Consider the following 19167-nt stretch of genomic DNA (forward strand, 5'->3'; position numbering starts at 1 on the left):
CACACAATTATACTGCGGGATGGTGGAGAAAGACACACAAAGATTGCCTCTCTTCCCAGGCTAAGGATAGAAAGGGGGAAAGTATAGGGGAAGAGCCATATGCTTGAAGTACAAGGCATTTTTCAACAAATAAAAGAGAATGCATTTGGAAATACAATTTTGAGGATACCCCCCCATGAAGTTTGAAGGTAGGCTGGTGGGAATGGATGTTATTAATATACTGGTCAGTAGTGTCATAATAGTTGGTGGCTCTCCTTTAGCTCATTAGAATCCAAAGTGGCCCCAGCTTAAAAATTAATGAGGACCCCTGATATAAGGGGAACCTCAGATACTCTGGCATGTCATACTCTTAAAGAGACAGCAGATCTACCAGGTTATCTCCTGCTGACTTGGTGATCCCTGGATTTTCAATGGCACATAACAGGATCATGTCGCTGAAAATCCAAGGAGGCTACTGCAGCACTATCCAATTAGTGCTGGGGTGGTCTGGGGCAGGAGTCGGGGTGGACCTAGAAGGTATCCAGGCATGTCCAAGGTTCATTGCTGGTGCCTGGATAACTATCTAGGCAAGTAGGACTATACTTTTACTAAGGTGTGCTAACAGATTAAGCATGTGCTACTTAGTGTGCACTAACCCCTGGATTCTATATATCACGTTGAGATTTCTGTGCAGAAATTGAAGCGTATTCTATAATAATGTATATAATCTAATTGGTTAACAAGCCAATTAACAAGCATTATTGACACTAATTGGCCTTAATTAGAATTTACATGCAGAACTGTCTAGTCATATTCTATAAGTGCTGCATGTAAATTCTAAGTCGCATTGTTGAAAAGTGGGCGTAGAATGGGTGGGTCATGGATATTTCTAAAATCTATGTGCATTGTTACAGAATACACCTAATCTGTGCCTAATTTAGGCGTCAGCATTTACACCAGGTATTACTTGGTGTAACTGCCCATGACTAAACTTAGTCACGCATACGGGCACTTGGCATATTCTATATACTGCACGGAAATTTAGGCTTATTCTATAAAGTACAACTAAATTGAGGCACACTTTATAGAATGCGCTTAGAAGAAGTTCATTTTGGTGTCAAATGTTTAAGCGTGGTATGTAGAATCTAGTTCTAAATCCGTTAGTGCACCTTAGTAAAAGGACCCCCCAATTTTTTATTTTTGCTCACACCTTTTTCAGGAGTAGCTCAAGGTGAGTTACATTCAGGTACACTGGATATTTCTCTGTCGTAGGAGGGCTCACAATCTAAGTTAGTACCTGAGGTAATGGAGAGTTAAGTGACTTGCCCAAGATCACAAGAAGCAGCAGTAGGATTTGAACTGGCCACCTCTGGATTGCAAGACTGGTGCTCTAACCACTAGGCCACTCCTCCACTCCATGGTTATCACATTAACTGCTAGCGCCAGTAGGAGTCCGTTGATATCGAAGTTTGTAAAGGACATTAATGAGTGCCTGATATTGAGGCTATATTCTTTAGCAATGCTCTATTTTCTGAGGGCTGACTACAACTGAGGACCCCTACACCTATCACAATATTTATAACAATTTGAGGGGGTCTTTTACTAAAGCTTAGCTTGACTAATCTGCAGCAGGACCCATTTTATTCCTATAGGCCCTGCTGCAAATAACTTGAACTAAGCTTTAGCAAAAGACCCCCCTGAGAAATTGACACATGTACCACATTTGATAGTTTTAAGGGGTGTTTGAAGAGTCTCATAGATTAGATATTCATAGGAGAAAAATTATTTTGGAGTCTAGTGTTTTCTTGCATTGGGTTTTCCTTGATAAAAATTCTTTCAACTCATACATTAAAGAGCAGCTAGAATAAAAGCAGCAGAACACCATAGTTTGTAATATCTAAGATACTGTTACCACGAATATAGAATCACATAATGCATAGCAGATTTTGTAAAATTATTATAATCATTTGCCATCCCCATGTAGCTGTGAAATTACTGTGACAAATCGATGTAGGCCAATGCAATTCAAATCATAGCACTTAGCATTTCATTTCCGTGTCAGAAGAGAAAGACTGTTGTGATTAATATCTTTTATTTTGCTTTCCACCTTTGCTAAAAGTTAAATTTACAGTTATGCCATCTGGATTATAATGGCAAGCTTTGTTACTGACAAAAAAAAAAAGAAATTTTAGAAGAGGAAGCAGTGCTAAGTCAAGTTTTGTGGTTGGGAAATCAAGTTCCAGTGAACTTGGCCTACTGAGAGACTAAGCAGATGGAGGGGAGAGGACAGTGGTAAAGTAATGGAGAAGAAAGAGTGATGAATAGACTTGCTCAAGAGGAACAATCTGTTATTGCTATTGCTTTCAAAAAATCAAGGTTACAACTGGAAAACATCTTATCTGGGCAGTCCAAGACAGATGTATTAAGAACTTAAGAGTTGCCCTACTGGGTCAGGTCAAGAGTCCATCTAGCTATGCTACTTAATGCCAGGAATAAACAGTGGCTTTCCCCAAGTCTAGCTTAATAATGGTTTACGGACTTTTCTTCCAGGAATTTGTCCAAATCTGTTTAAAACCCAGCTATGCTAACTGCTTTTACCACTTGCTTACACTGAGTGAGAAATAGTTTCTCCTACTTGTTTAAAATATGCTGCTTTGTAGCTATGTATTAGAGCAACTTAGATAACGTTTTGCTACACAAGGTAGTAGAAGGGAAAAGTATAAACATGTCATCTGCCTGATGGGTCTCAAATAATTGCAGAGTGCAGTCCCTTCAAAATGGGATATGTTTATACTTTTCCCATTTACTACCTTGTGACAAAACTCTATCTAAAGGGCTCTTTTACTAAGCTGCAGTAAAAGGGGCTCAGCGCTAGTGGTGCTGGCTGTTTTTGCCGTGAGCTGAGGCCCTTTTTACCTCAGTAGGTAAAAAAACCTGAAAACCCCATGGCCAATTTGAGGGGGGAGCATTTACCACCAACCATTGATGTTGCGGTAAGGGCTTCCATGCTAACACAGCAGTAACCGGGAAGCGCAGTGCTACAAGATTACTGCTGGGTGACCCCACACGGTAATATATTTCTGGAATTTCCGTTAGCGCCGGACATGCCACGCGCTGGGGCAGAATTACCACCAGAGGCTGTGTTAGGCCTGTGGGAGTTCCAATTTATCACGTGGCAAGCCTGTTACCATTCAGCAACCCCTCTGTAAAAGGGCCCTTCTATCAACTGAATTCATTGAGGGCTCTTTTTACCAAGCAGCAGTATAAAGGAGCCCTGCAGTGGCATTGGCATGTGAGTTTGCCACATGTCAAGGTCACTTTTTACCGCCAGGGGTAAAAGGCTTTTTTCCTTGAAGGGAAGGAAATGGCCAAGCGCTAAGCAAAGGCATTGGTGTGCAGCCATTTCCTGGGTGACCCCTTACTGCCTCCTATTTAGGAGAAGGTAATGGTTCTGGCGGTAGCCCAGTGGTAACCGGGCAGTACATGGTGCTGCCCAATTACCACTGGGCACACCCTCAGCACTAGAAAATACAAAACTATTTTCTAGCACCAGAAATGGCACATGCTGGGAGCTGAATCGCCACGCAGCAAGCCGGCAGAAGACTCACCGCACTTTTGTAAAAGGATCCCTGAAATTGTTGAAAAATGGTCCAATTCTCATGGTTTGAAATCAAATAAATATAAGACCAAATTACTATAGCTGAACAACCCCACAAATCAATTCCTCAGTCTTTGACCCTTTCAATGGGTCTATCTTTACAGGTGGATAAATCAACTACAGTTCTTGGTTTCATTTCAGATACCAACCTTACTCTGAAACCTCAGGTTAATAAACTTATCAAGACATTATTTTTTTTTTAGGTTATGACAGCTTCAAACTATTAGATCTTTATTTTTAGAAGAACATTATTCTGTATTAGTACCGGCTTTAATTCTTTCGCACCTAGATTACTGTAATGGTCTATACTGTGGTATTTCTAATAAACTGGTTAAGAAACTTCAGACACTACAAAATGTTTCAGTACATATGATCTTTAAGTGCCATAGAACCAGTGGCGTAGGAAGGGGGGGCGGGAGGGGCGGTCCGCCCTGGGTGCACGCGCTCGGGGGGTGCCGGCCCCGCTGGTTCCCTGCTCTCTCTGCCCCGGAACAGGCAGAGAGAGCAGGGAACCAGCGGGGCCGACGCAGCTCCGAGTGACATGCACTCGGGGCGGATCGGCCCTCCCGCAGGTAACAATGCGGTCCGGGGGGGGTGCGCCGCAGAGGGGGGGGGGTCGCGCCGTGCTGCACCCGGGTGGGGGGTGCGCAGCGGCGACCCGCCCCGGGTGCTGTTAGCCCTCGCTACGGCACTACATAGAACTGCTGGTACCACCCTCTTGTTGTTTAAATTGCATTGGCTTCCCATACGAGCGCAAGTTTATTTTTAAATGGCTTGTATTATTTTTAAATTTTTTAGGGAGTTGGATCAGAATATATGATTCAATTATTCTCTTTTCTGGAAAATGTTAAATCTCTATGGTCTTCTGTTTCATCTGTTATTTACTTTCCTTCACCAAAAGGAAAGTTATGCATTATTTCTGGATCTTTAAAAGTTCCTTCAGCTTTCAAGCTATTCATTGTTGGAATTCTACTATTACTACTATTTATCACTTCTATAGCGCTACAAGGCATACGCAGCGCTGTACACCATACACAAAAAGACAGTCCCTGCTCAAATAGCTCACAATCTAAATAAGACAGGCAAACAGACAGAACAAGGCAAGGGAATTAAAGAGGTGGGGTACAGGGCAAGTGAATAAAGGTTAGGAGTCAAAAGCAGTGTCAAATAGGTGGGCTTCTAGGAAGTATTGAGAAATTTGAATTCGTATCCTCTTTTTGAATACTCCCTTAAAACGTTTTCAGAAAATTTATTATAAGTGTTATTTTAAATTGTATTGGTCAGTTAATTTGCTGGTCTCTTTGTAGTATAAAACTACTATGTAATCCATTTTGAACCAGGATAAATTCAGATTAGATAGATTAGATTTAGACCTCAAACGTGTCTTTTTATATCTGTGTAATATGCAAGTTTAGAGACAACCTGTGCTTTGCACCATTGAGGAAAACAGAAATCTCTAGTGTCTACTAAAGTACTGGATTTTGACTTGTAAATGACCCCACAGCTTCGGGTACAAGGGGAGGGTTTTCCTGACCAGAGATGTAATTGTGGGAGGAGACTCCTCTTGGAGGAAAACTGTGGCTGGTATAAAACTCCACCCCTATTTGAATTCCTTTGTCTTTGACTCCTGCTTCCCCAGCCATTGTACCACACTGTAAGGGAAACAGGGTCCTTCGCACCTGGAGAAGCAAGGAGTAGAAGGTATTAACAGAGCTCCTAAGGCTGTTGCACTGGGAAAACAGCCCACTACCATACCCTTCAAAGGAGGATCAAGGGGAAACAGTAAGAGAACTGAAATAGTACAGCAGTTTGAAACCTGAGAAATAGGAAAGGACAATCAGAAGTCATTGAGAGCCATAACAAACAAGAAACTTATAGCAGAGTTCATCTGGGGAAGAAACCATTAGATGAAAAAAAAAAAAACTACCAGGAGCCTTCAAAAGAGTGGAAAGCCCTGAAGACACAGAAGAGATTGCAAGTGTTGGAATCTATTTTCATTTTGCCTTTGTTGATTCAAAACCCAGCTTCTGGTCTGGATTGAATTATTGAGTGCCAATGAAGAATGGAAAATGTGGATTCTGTGTCAATGACCTCCAAGTAAATGCTGGTCTGGTCCTGACCCATGGACAAACTTTAAACATTTTCACCTGAATTATAAATATTACTAAAGGTTGTGATAATGAACCAATTAGCACCAATACTTGAATGTTAACAATCAATTACTGTTGCTAATTGGCCACAGTGGCCTGCCTCAGGAGTCTTCAAAATGAATGTGTTCAACACTCTAGCTCTCAAATATAGTACCAGATTTCAATACACCTTGAAACATGTAGTGCTGTCGCTCAGACTATCGTAACTGCTAATTTGCTCATGAATTCGCTGCATGTTTCAAGGTGTATTGAAATCTGGTGCTATATTTGAGAGCTAGAGTGTTGAACACATCCATTTTGAAGACTCCTGAGATGGCTGCTTTTGCCGAAACATGATTCATGTCGAGTCTATTGGATGTTTGAATAAAATCCCTGTATAATTACTACTACTACTTATCATTTCTATAGCGCTACTAGGCGTACACATCATCTAGCTCTATTTTCTTTGGTGTCACCTTTGCTGTGTTTGCTTGACTTGTAGTTTGTGAAGGACTTTGTTCTTCTGTTTTTTTTTGTCAGCCTAACTTTGAGCGCCATTTATAGAATAACACTAAGTGCTATTTTTTTCGGCACTGATTTTTTTCAGCACCATTTAGCCCTTTACAAAAAATCATAACCCTCCCAAACTATCTAGATAAGAAAATGGTTGCACGCGTTTCAGGGTATGCTTTCTCTTTCTATCTCCTCTTCATAAGTACATTAGTACATAAGTATTTCCACACTGGGACAGATCAAAGGTCCATCAAGCCCAGCATTCTGTTTTCAACAGTGGCCAATCTATGTCACAAATACCTGGCAAGGTCTCAAAAAAGCTCAATACATTTTATGCTGCTTATCCCAGAAATACAAATCAAAAAAGAATGGCTAAGCTCTACCTTAATGTTATTGTAGAATACGCAAATCAATGAAAGGAGAGCACATTGACACAACAGAGGTAGATTATATATATGTAGGGGACGTCTCATACAGTCACTGGGACACTTATATGTGTCTGGCTTATATTGAGCCAATGTGTTTGTGACAACGTATAATCATTGACTGCCCCCAGCCTCCAATAATGCACAGTATTTGCTCTTTGTGAAATTGCTTGTGTTCAATTTATAAATATACGTGCCTAAATATCACACTGTGACCATATCACTTTTTTTTATATAATTGTTTTTATATGCATTCATGGAGTTCTAAATCAGATCCTGCCTATACTGAGCACCATTAAAATATATGCCTATCACCCTTGACAAAGCAAACAATTGCGAAACAGGCTTCTGTCGGGTGGGCATTGATTTTGGAGATCTGAACAAGACTTGATAAATGAAGTCCAAGAAGCACGAGGGACATACTAACTGCTGGATTTAAAGCAACACAAAGCAACTCGTAGCCTCTAAGAAGATTGAGATAAGTTATATATATATTCATTTTTGCCTGCATTGCTTTGCATTGCTGTAGTTGACTACAACAGAGCTAAACGTTTTGAAGATTTAGAACTCCATGAATGCATATAAAAACAATTATATAAAAAAGTGATATGGTCACAGTGTGATAGTTAGGCACGTATATTTATAAACTGAACACAAGCAATTTCACAAAGAGCAAATACTGTGCATTATTGGAGGCTGGGGGCAGTCAATGATTATACGTTGTCACAAACACATTGGCTCAATATAAGCCAGACACATATAAGTGTCCCAGTGACTGTATGAGACGTCCCCTACATATATATAATCTACCTCTGTTGTGTCAATGTTCTCTCCTTTCATTGATTTGTGTATCCCAGAAATAAGCAGTGGATTTTCCCCAAGTCAATTTAATAATGGTTTATGGACTTTTCCTTTAGGAAGTCGTCCAGACCCTTTTTAAACTCCACTAAGCTAACCACCTTTACCACATTCTCTGGCAATGAATACCAGAGTTTAATTACATGTTGAGTGAAGAAATATTTTCTCCGATTTGTATTAAATTTACTACTTTGTAGCTTCATCGCATGCCCCCTAGTCCTAGTATTTTTGGAAAGAGTAAACAAACAATTCACGTCTATCTGTTCCACTCCACTCATTTTTAAAGACCTCTATCATATCTCCCCTCAGTCATCTCTTCTCCAAGCTGAAGAGCCCTAGACGCTTCAGCCTTTCCTCATAGGAATGTCATTGCCCTTCTCTATACCTTTTCTAATTCCACTATATCTTTTTTGAGATGCGGCGACCAGAATTTAACACAATATTTGAGGTGCGGTCGCACCATGGACCGATACAAAGGCAATATAACATACTCACTTTTGTTTTCCATTCCTTTCCTAATAATACCTAACATTCTATTTGCTTTCTTAGCTGCCACAGCACACTGTGCAGAGGATTTCAACATGTCATCAACAACGACACCAAGATCCCTTTTTTGGTCAGTGACTCCTAATGTGGAACCTTGCATTACGTAGCTATAGTTCAGGTTCCTCTTTCCCACATGCATCACTTTGCACTTGCTCACATTAAACGTCATCTGCCATTTAGACACCCAGTCTAGTAAGGTCCTCTTGTAATTTTTCACTATCCTCACAAGAGATTCTCTACCAAACTCAGCATCTCCTCAATTTAAGATACTGGTTAGGAGGAAGTTTGTTCTTTAAAGCCCCCATGATGATTTAAATAATGCAACAGTTTATTCCAATCCATTGGTTTCCCATACATTGTTTCCCCAAATCATGCACTGTCTTAATCACTACTACTACTACTTAACATTTCTAAAGCACTACTAGGGTTACGCAGCGCTGTACAATTTAACATGGAAGGACAGTCCCTGCTCAAGGAGCTTATAATCTAAAAGAGAATATCAGAAAAATCAGAATACGAGTGATTTGGAGATTAAGCAGTTAAATTCCCAGTTGCACAATTCCACCTGCTCTCCCTTTTTGAAGACTAATGTCACCAATGAGGTCCATAACCAAGCAGACTGATCAAGAGCAGACATGGCAAAATGGGATATTTCACTAGATCCCAGACCTGATACCAGAAATTCTGATGAGAGGCAGACCATACAATCTTTTTAATGTTCTTCAGTGGTAAGAAATACAACTTTGGTGGATGGATATAAGAAATGAAAACATGCCAGGAAGTTAAAATTGTAGACTGTGTTGCACCATCATTTTAGTTTTTATCATGTGCACTCTTTTTTTAGGGACCATGATTCAGCTTTGTAAACTGTCCCTAAAATTAACTACCTCCATTTTTCAGCACAGCAGTTCACTTATGTTGCATTATTTAAATCATCATGGGGCATTAATTTATTGAAAAATAAAATTGCAAATATTATTTTGAACTTGTCTTATAGTGAACAGGCACACATGTTAAAGTCAGTCACACATAGGGGCATAGTTTTCAATGTGGGCTGCCGTTTAGATGTGTTATTTTACCACTAAAGCAGCATACAATGGAAAGGATCAAAGTACACAGCGCCAGCAATCCAAAACAGAAGCACAAGGAGCTCTCAAGAATGGTACAAGTGTGCTTTATTTATGACCCAACATGGGCCGTGTTTCAGCGTGAAACCATGCCTTCCTCTGGGGTGAATTCAACAAATCAACACTAATCACATGAGTTGTTGCTCAAAATATAATGCTCAATGTTTTCACAATCTACTCTGGGGATGGAAATTTCAGAAACATGGAATGAAGAAACTGCCATAAAAATGCGCCACCCCCCCCCCCCCCCCAAAAAAAAAGAAGTTTTCAAAGCGATTTAAACAGCCAGAAGTGGATTGCGGTCATTTAAAATACGTGTTTCGAGTTAACCGGGTATATTCAGTGGCATTTGACCAGACAATACTGCTGAAAATGCCCTGTTAGTGCCTAAGTTGAAACTAAATATTTTGTGGGCATTCCTGGAGTGGAATTAGCATTTAGCTGGTTAAATGCTAATATTCAGCAGTTAAGTGGCTAAGATAACCACATAAAACACAGTCTTATCTTTATGTGGTTCACTATAGCCACTTAAGTGCTTAATATCACACTTAACTGGTTATGTTTTGTCTGGCTGTGTATGCCCAGACAGTCAGAGGCCCTTTTACTAAAGGGTTGATGTGTGGCAACAGGCTAGCCGCGCACCAATCCAGGAGCCCAGCAGTAGTTCCCACCCCCAGTGCGTGCCATTTCTGGCACTACAAAAATAGGTGGTAAGAGCTTCCCCTGAAATGGCCACTATATCTTTTCCAGCAAAAAAGACAGCCTTTTACCCATTGTGGCAAAAGGGGGCCTCAGCACGCATCAAGAACACATGCTGATGCTAGTGCAGGCCGCCCTTTTATCACAGCTTAGAAAAAAGGACCCCTCAATGCCAGAGCCCTAGACATGGCCTGGCATTGAATATCTAGGTATAAAACCAGTGGTGGTCAGCAAAGCACTGAGTACTGACAGCTGAGTATCTATTCTCCAGTTACTAATAACTGGGGTTAACAGTAAAATAACATGTCTTAATGGTAGTCCACATTGATAACTATTCCCCTTATTCTCCTATTATCAGTTTTTTCTAATAGCAAAATAAATAAATACAACTGGATAGATCAAGCAAAACTGCTTCCTGGCTCTAAGGATAGACACTTCTTAACACTATGCCAAGTTTTATACAATATCAATAGGATTCTTATTAACTGCTATTAGACATAAGGGTCTAATACAGATTAAAGGCAACCACAAAACATCTTAATAACATTGAAAAACCAACAGTATTCTTAACAATTATAATCTACCAAACAAATGAGTTTTCAACTTTCTTCAAAATACATAATTTTATTTATTTATTTAAAAATTTCTAACCCACCTACAATTAGGCGGGTAACAAAATCAACATACACAATTAAAATAAAACAAATACATAGATAAACAAAATAATACAGTATTCCAGCCAATCATCCAAAAATATCAATTTCATGTGTGTTCAAATGGGTAAGTTTTCAGTAATTTAACAAATTCAACCCTACTATTACATAGTCTTAGGTAACCTGGCAGTCTGTTCCAAAATTGCAGTCCTGCTATTGAAAAAGTTGATTTCCATGCATTGACATATTATCAAGAGTGCTCTATGACACATGCCAAAAATTTCACTTTCTCAGATCGCAAAGGTCTGGAAGACCACTCCTGAATCACATGTTTTAAATATTGAGGAATACAGCTTGAATACAATGCCTGGTGAATTAAACATATAACTTTGTACTGAACCCTGGAGTGAATGGATAACCAGTGCACGGAACGGAGAATGGAAGATACATGATCATATCGAGACACACCCGCTAATAACCTGGTAGAGGTATTCTGTATTATTTGCAATGCATGCATCTTGGATTTGGACAAACCCAAGTACAACGCATTGCAAAAATCAATGCAAGAAATCACCAAACTCTAGATTACCAACTGAAAATCATATTGTGACAACATAGGTTTTAACTTTGTCAACAAATCAAGTTGGGAAAACGCTGACTTAACCACATGTAGAATTTGGTCTTTCATAGACAGTAATGAGTCCAAAATTACACCCAATACACACATTTTCTTTTGCACATGCAATACATGACCTTCCAAGTTCACAGAACAACATTGTAATAGTTCTTCATCCTTCCCCAGTAACATCAATTCAGTTTTACTATAATTCAGAACTAACTCATTTAGACAAATCCATCTCTTAACCTCTATCATACATTTAGTCAACTTTTCAGTCAGCCCATTCACACCTTTGTGCACTGGAAAGAAAAATTGCACATCATCAGCATATATCTTGCATTCCACTTGCAAATCTCGAAAAACACATCCCAATGAAACCATATAGATGTTAAATAATAGCGTAGAAAGGACAGAACCTTGAGGTACCCCCTGGCTAAACTATAGAAATATTTCCCTTATTAATAACCTGTATTTGATGTTCCTTCAAAAAAAGAAGCAAAACCATCTCAACACCACTCCTCTAATTCCTAGACCCTGACGCTTGTTCAATAATAGATCAATATCAACTGTGTCAAATGCTGAGGACACGTCCAGAGAGACTAAACAAAAAGTGATGCCTCTATCAATACCCTGCTTCATAACATCCAGGGATGATAGTAAGATAATCTCAACACTATGTCTTTACCTGAACCTATACTGGTTATCATCCAAACATCCACAAACTCCAACTGTTGAAACAGTAGAGATCTTACACTGCCTTGGAACTTCCCCAGAAGATAATGATTTATCCACAATCAATGACAAAGCTTGAGCCACTGATGTAGCCAGTCTAATAATCACTGCAGAGCAAAGGTCAACTAAAGATTTAGTAGGTGATAAAGACACCACTATTCTAGTGACCTCCCACTCTACAGGCAAAGCAAAGTCCATTCATACCTCACTAACTGTATCAACATCATTCACATGTAAATCATCAATAATTTCCAGTAACATGTCTGACCATTTTTTGTATCAGATAGGACAAAAAAGCATCTGGGTCTGGTCCTTCATGAACTATACTAGCCTTATGGTCATGCACTATCTGTCTCACTGTACTAAACAATCCTTTAGGCCTTCGCAAAGCAGTTTGGATTTTAAGCTTATAAAACGTATTTTTCTCATCCTCACATAAAGACAAGTATTCCCTCAATCGTAACTTGTAACTTTCAAAATCTTCTATGTCCCTCGTTTTGTGCCATACACGTTCACTTTTACGTAACTGCCTTCACACTTGCTATACTGCAGAAGTCATCCAAGGATTTGGCTTATAGCCATTCCTAAGATAAACCGTTCACTGGAGCAACCACATCTAACTCCAAAGAAGGATACCAATCTTCTACCAGCTCATCCAAAGTAGACTATTATCCAAGCGTAAAGAAGATATCCATACCTTCTTTAAGTCACTAAGTTCAAAATTACTTCTAATCCTACTTCTACGAGGATAAACCGTATTTCCTACCACACCATCATTTACACAAAAGGAAAAAGAAATTACTGCATGGTCTGACAATCCAACAAATGTAATAACTGGAGACTGCCTGAGTTCTTGCCGTAATGCAGGAGATAAAAAAAAAAATTCAAATCCAACACACTACCCACAGAATGAGTCAAAGCTTATACAATCTGGCAAAAAGATAGTGCTTCCAAAGTTTGTAGCAATACTGGACCACTCCCCTGAGACTTCTCATTTAATATCTGAATAGGTAAATTAAAATCACCCAGAATACAAAGTCTATTCAAATTAATGGACAGACGTCTCAAAAATTCTATGAAAAATGAACAATCAATTCTCATCGGGCCACTTCAGATCTAGATCCTTTTAAAAAATAATCAAAACACCACCACCTCTCCTGTATTTCCTGCAAGCTCACTCCCACCGATAACTTGCAGGGCAGCATTGATCACAACCAACTTATCAGTGGAAAACAACCATGACTCTGTTATACATAATACATCAAACCTCGTATCTTGAATCCTATCACAAATCGCCACCAACTTGTTTTTAACTGACCTTGCATTCATCAGACCAATCTGTAAAATAACAGATTTCAACATTTGATCATGCACTAACTCAACTATCTGTGCAGATTCCCCATGTTCCTTCCAATCCCTGTTTTTCCTTTAATCAGATAGGCCATAATTTTATTTATTTGTTGCATTTGTACCCCACATTTTCCCACCTATTTGCAGGCTCAATGTGGCTTACATATCACCGTGAGGCGTAAGCCGCCTCCGGTGATGAAACAAATACAATAATAATTTATTGCCATCCTAATACCAGATGGAAAAGAATTAGAAAAAGGAATTACAAGAAATAAGAATAGGGTATTTGCCATCTTGAAGATGTGCACACCTTTAAAAGGAAGACAACTATGCAGTCATACAAAAACTGAGTTAATAGTGCAACAACCAAGTTTATCAATAATTCTGACGCAAATCCATGAGAATCTGAAACATCAGACAAGCCGATTTATATAAAATTCTTTCCTGAACTGGAAGCCAATGTAAAGTGTCAGAAGAGACACTGTCAAACTTTCGGAGTTCCATTAAATTCTTCTTACCTGTCTATAATGGCACACATATCAATGCTGATATTTGCAAAGCTTCCTATCTTGCCTTGTTCCACACCATGCAAGTCCACCAGCTTATCATCCACATGAATAAACTGCATACATCCTTGGAAGGGGAGCTGAAGCATGGAGCGATCTGAGCCATTCACTTGAGGGCGAAAACCTGTGAAATAGAACACGTGCCTTGTTAATTCCATTGTATCAGACATAGATTAGAGAGAGATTATATCAAAATGGCCCTCCCATGCACTACACAGGCCCATACGTTTACAACACAGAAACTGGAAATTCAATAGAAATTAATGGAGTCAGGCCAACACATTACAATCAACTGCAGTAAGCCCATGGAGCTCTTATGGACTGTCGCTGGCTTATGTTAGATAGCACTGCAGAAAGCAATAGCTCAGGTAAATCAGGCCTACAATAACATTTAATACCTGGCATTATAAAGTTCCTCTTTGTCTTGGAACTTTCAATAAAACAGAAGCCCATTTTGTTTTAATCATATGTACAATAATAAGTGACATTTCAAATACAAACCCAGATTACGGACTAGGTTTCATTCACTTAGGAAAAAAATTCTAGCAGAAAAGGCATCTATTCCCAGCAGCATTTGGGATCTGTAGGCAGAGTGGGAATGGTATCTGACTCATTGGCTGGATTTTTGAGCTATATGAAGAAAATACTGATAGAAGTTTATTGTGCTGAGCATGAGGAACAGTTATGTCTATTTAGTGTATGTGTTTTATTATGTTAGGTTATGATGATTCTGATATGTTTTTTCATGGTTTAAGTAGACCGTAATATTCTGTTTTTATTTACAATGATGATGCTTGTTCTGGTACTAGTCTGCTTTAGTAGTAAGACAGAATATAAATTAATGGATAATTGAGAGGCCCTGTGAGGGAGTGAATAGTATAGCGGCAGGTTCCCTAGGATTACTCCCTCACTGAGGTTGCAATTTAGCCACATTACAACAGGTGCTAAATCATTGAGGGGCCCTTTTACTAAGATGCACAAAGAAATGGGCTTAGCGTGTTTTAACCCAGGGACTTTCCCGTGTACTGAGGACTAAATTCTATTAATGGTGCCAAAAGATTGGTGCTGAAAGAAATAGCACTTAGTGCTATTCTATAAATGGCACTCAAAGTTAGACACTATAGAGGGGCATAATTGAACGTCGCCGGACAAATAGTTCACTGGCGATCTATTGTGGCGGTGGCGCTACAGCTGGCCGGAACCGTATTATCAAAAAAGATGGCCGGCCATTTTTTTTTCAATAATACGGTTTAGCCCGGCCAAATGGCTTGGATTTCGCCGGGTTTGAGATGGCCGGTTTTGTTTTTCAGCGATAATGGAAAAAAAATGCCGGACATCTCCAACCCGGCGAAATCCAAGCCATTTGGTCATGGGAGGAGCCAGCACTTGTAGTACACTGGTCCCCCTGACATGCCAGGACACCAACTGGGCACCCTAGACATGTGGGTACAGTGGGTTTTGGAGGGCTCCCATTACCAGTACAAGTGTTACAGGTAGGGGGGGGGGGGGGTCTGGGTCCGCCTGCCTTAAGTGCACTGCAGTACCCACTAAAAGTGCTCCGGGGCATAGGCGCCCGGTATAAGAGGCTTGGAGAGGCTAAGCCTCCCCCCTGCTGCAGCAGAATGGATCAGCTGTGGAGTCCAGTTGCTCTGAGGGGATTAAATTGTTGATTTACCTCCATCCTCACAGCAGGAGCTGCAGTGAATGCCCTCTAGCAGTTGTAGAAATTGGTTTATGGTTTGTTTATCTTACTGCTGGGAAAGCAGGGGGGGGGGGGTTGGCTGGAGGTGTCCTGGGTTGCCAGGGAGATATTTAACAAGGATGACTTCCTGACCTGCACTGAGGACAGATAGCAGCAGAACGGATACTGGGCCAGCATGATCAGAAAAAGTCACTAGACAACAAAGGTAAAAAAGATCATTTTATTTTCATTATTGTGTTTGGAATATGTCCACTTTGAGAATCAGGTGCTCAACATTAAAAGTTTATATGTATTTACTTATTTATGGCATTTTGTCCCACATTAAACATGAATTAGGGTGTTTTGTGGCTCTACATGAGAATTGTGATGATATGATCCCTTGTTTCATATTGTTGACGGTCTGCATTTTCCGTATGGGTGGTATATTGGTGTATTAGGTCTGCCCAGTGTAATATTTATGGTACAGTAAGGTTCTGAGTGTGTTTTTGCACAAAGTTGTGCGTGGAGGGGCATAATTGAATGAAAACGTCTATCTCCATGGGCGTTTATCTCCGAGAACGGGTCCGTGAAGGGGCGGACCGAACCGTATTTTCGAAAAAAATAGACGTCCATGTTTTATTCGACAATTTGTGAGCTGGGCGTTTTTGTTTTTCAGTGATAATGGAAAATGAAAGTGCCCAGCTCAAAAACGAATAAATCCAAGGCATTTGTTTGTGGGAGGGGCCAGGAGTCGTAGTGCACTGGTCCCCCTCACATGCCAGGACACCAATCGGGCACCCTAGGGGGCACTTTTACAAAAACAAAAAAAAAGGTAAAAGAGCTCCCAGGTGCATAGCACCCTTCCCTTGTGTGTAGAGCCCCCCAAATCCCCCTCAAAACCCACTGCCCACAAGTCTACACCATTACTATAGCCCTAAGGGGTGAAGGGGGGCACCTACATGTGGGTACAGTGGGTTTGGGGGGGTTGGACGACTAAGCATTAAGCAGCACAATTGTAACAGGTAGGGGGGGAATGGGCCTGGGTCCACCTGCCTGAAGTCCACTGCACCCCCTAACAACTGCTCCAGGGACCTGCATACTGCTGCCAGGGAGGTGGGTATGACATTTGAGGGTGAAAATAAAAAGTTGTGAAACATCATTTTTTTGTGGTGGTAGGGGGTTAGTGACCACTGGGGGAGTCAGGGGAGGTCATCCCCGATTCCCTCTGGTGGTAATCTGGTCATTTAGGGCACTTTTTGGGGCCTTATTCGAGAAAAAACAGGGTCCAGGAAAAGTGCCCTAAATTCTAGCTACTTTTTTTCCATTATCGGCGAAAGGCGCCCATCTCTCCTCGGCTGATGACCACGCCCCAGTTCCACCTTCGCCACGCCTCCGACACGCCCCCGTCAACTTTGTAAGCTTCCGCGATGGAGTGCAGTTGAAAACGTCCAAAATCGGCTTTCCATTATACTGATTTATTCGTTTTTGTGAGATAAACATCTATCTCCCGATTTGGGTCGAAATCTAGGCGTTTTTCTCTTTCGATTATAAGGTGGATAGTGTTTTGCAGTTGAGCGATTGTGGTTAGAATATGCTTTGAGCAACCACTTTATTCTTTGACATATGATACTACATATCTAATATCTAAATTTAATAAAAGGTATTAATTATGACTTTTATTTTTATTTATTTATTTTTTCTGCGTGTTATCAGACAATTATGGATTTAAGCTCCACCCCTGGCCCCACCCCTAACCCTGCCCCCTTTAGCCTCCCCAAACAGTTGGGCCACCGACCGCCTATGCTCCAGGGACAGGACTTGTTGCTGTATAAGCTTGGCACACCAGTTGACACCTGAAGACTAATCTCTTTGAAAATGTCCTTTATATAAGCACGTTTACTCACAGTTAACTGCAGATCAGAGGTTGTGCCCCATTGGCAACGAATCTCCCTGGTACTGAGATTAGCAGTAGGTCAGAAATGGCAGAATGCTGTACAATACCCTCTTTCAGCCACATTCAACACATGAAAGGGATCTAAAACTGGCTTACAAAAATGGCTACTACCTCATGGACTAACGGAAGTAAAAGAGGCACACTCTGACCCAGTTAGCAGGGGGAAAAGCAGCATGGGAGTACAGCCCAGTACCCTACACCCACCACAATGCATTGCTGATTTGACTCTGCAGTGCACCTAACAGAAAAGGTGTCACACTCACAAACAGGGAAAGGCTGTCGGAGGATAGAACACATTCTGCTGTCATGGAGGTGGGTACAGCATTTGAGGCTGGCATACAGCCTGGCAAAAAAGGGTTTAAATTTATTTTTTTAGTGTGGGAGGGGGTTGATGACCACTGGGGGAGTATGGGGAGGTCATCCCCCATTCCCTCCAGTGGTCATCTGGTGAGTTGGGGCACCTTTTTGAGGCTTGGTCGTGAAAATAAAAGGACCAAGTAAACCCGGCGAAATACTGCTTAACACCGTTTTTTCCCCCATTATCGGCGAAAGCCGGCTATCTGGTAGCCACGCCCATACCTGCCCATGTCCCGCCTTCGCTTCGCCGCTGACACGCCCCTTTGAACTTTCACCGGCGAGGCGACGGGAAAGCGGCGATACTGTCATTAAAGCGGCTTTCGATTATACCGATTTTGCCGCTTTTCTGAGCTCGCCGGCCATCTTCCAATTTTTGTCAGGAAATGGCCGGCGATCACTTTCGAAAATAAGCTGGATGGGTTTTTTTTTACTAAGGTGCGGTCACATTTTTAGCCCATTCTCTTCCAGTCCCTCTGCTTGCTGATACATTCTTTAATTATTTCCTGCCTTGACTACTGTAACTCAGGGGCCCATTTATAAAGGCGCAATAGTCTCTATGTGCGAACAGTGCGCACCAAAATGAGAATTCTGCCAGGCTAGTACGCCCCCTGGTGATAATTTTAGATTTGGCATGCACCCATACCACTGGGACAAATTCATTTTTTGTTTCCCACCGTGCACGGTGTTTTTGGCGCATACTGACCGGTCACCAAATGTGTAGCGTGTCAGCCCTTACCACTAGAACAATGGGTGGAGTTAAGGTTTCAGGCTGTAAATAGGCATGCACTGGTTTCAATTTTACTGCGGACCCTTTTCCCAGGCATGGTAAAAACTGGCCCGGTGCGCACCAAAACACATGCCCACCCTACTGCAGGCCACTTTTTGCTTTGGCTTAGTAAAAGGACCCCTCATTTTTTTCTGGTCTTCCTCAATCCGTCGGCTTCAGTTAATTCAGAATACTAGAGCTAAGCTCATTCATGGCACATGCAAGTATAATAGTGTCAGCCCTCCCCCTTCTGAAATCAGAAAGTTAGCTCCCTATTCGTCACTGTATTTCTTTTAAAGTATTGTAACTAACCCACCAAATTATGCATATGGAGATCCCTCAGTTTTTGTTTTGTTCAGTTATTCCATATACACCAGTTTTGTGAAATGTTCCTAGGATTGCCCAGCTTCTTGTATTGTGAGTCACACTAAAGTCGGGAAATGTGGAATACACATGTCTTATAATGTACCCTGCATTCTGTGGTTCAATACCTACTTGTTATCCCATCACACCTACAGTGGTGGAAATAAGTATTTGATCCCTTGCTGATTTTGT

The 19167-nt window shown here is 41.0% G+C and overlaps 1 protein-coding gene across 1 annotated transcript in view; it reads right to left on the reverse strand.

Moving 5' to 3' along the window:
- Positions 1-19167, reverse strand: part of CNTNAP2 (contactin associated protein like 2) — a 2081195-nt gene that overhangs the window by 1143009 nt on the left and 919019 nt on the right. Inside the window, exon 9 of the mRNA XM_030203705.1 lies at positions 13807-13978. Within this exon, the coding sequence (XP_030059565.1) occupies positions 13807-13978 (172 nt within the window). The remainder of the gene's footprint in view (positions 1-13806; positions 13979-19167) is intronic.

The sequence above is a fragment of the Microcaecilia unicolor genome, chromosome 1 (genome assembly GCF_901765095.1).
Source record: "Microcaecilia unicolor chromosome 1, aMicUni1.1, whole genome shotgun sequence".
NCBI lineage: Eukaryota > Metazoa > Chordata > Amphibia > Gymnophiona > Siphonopidae > Microcaecilia > Microcaecilia unicolor.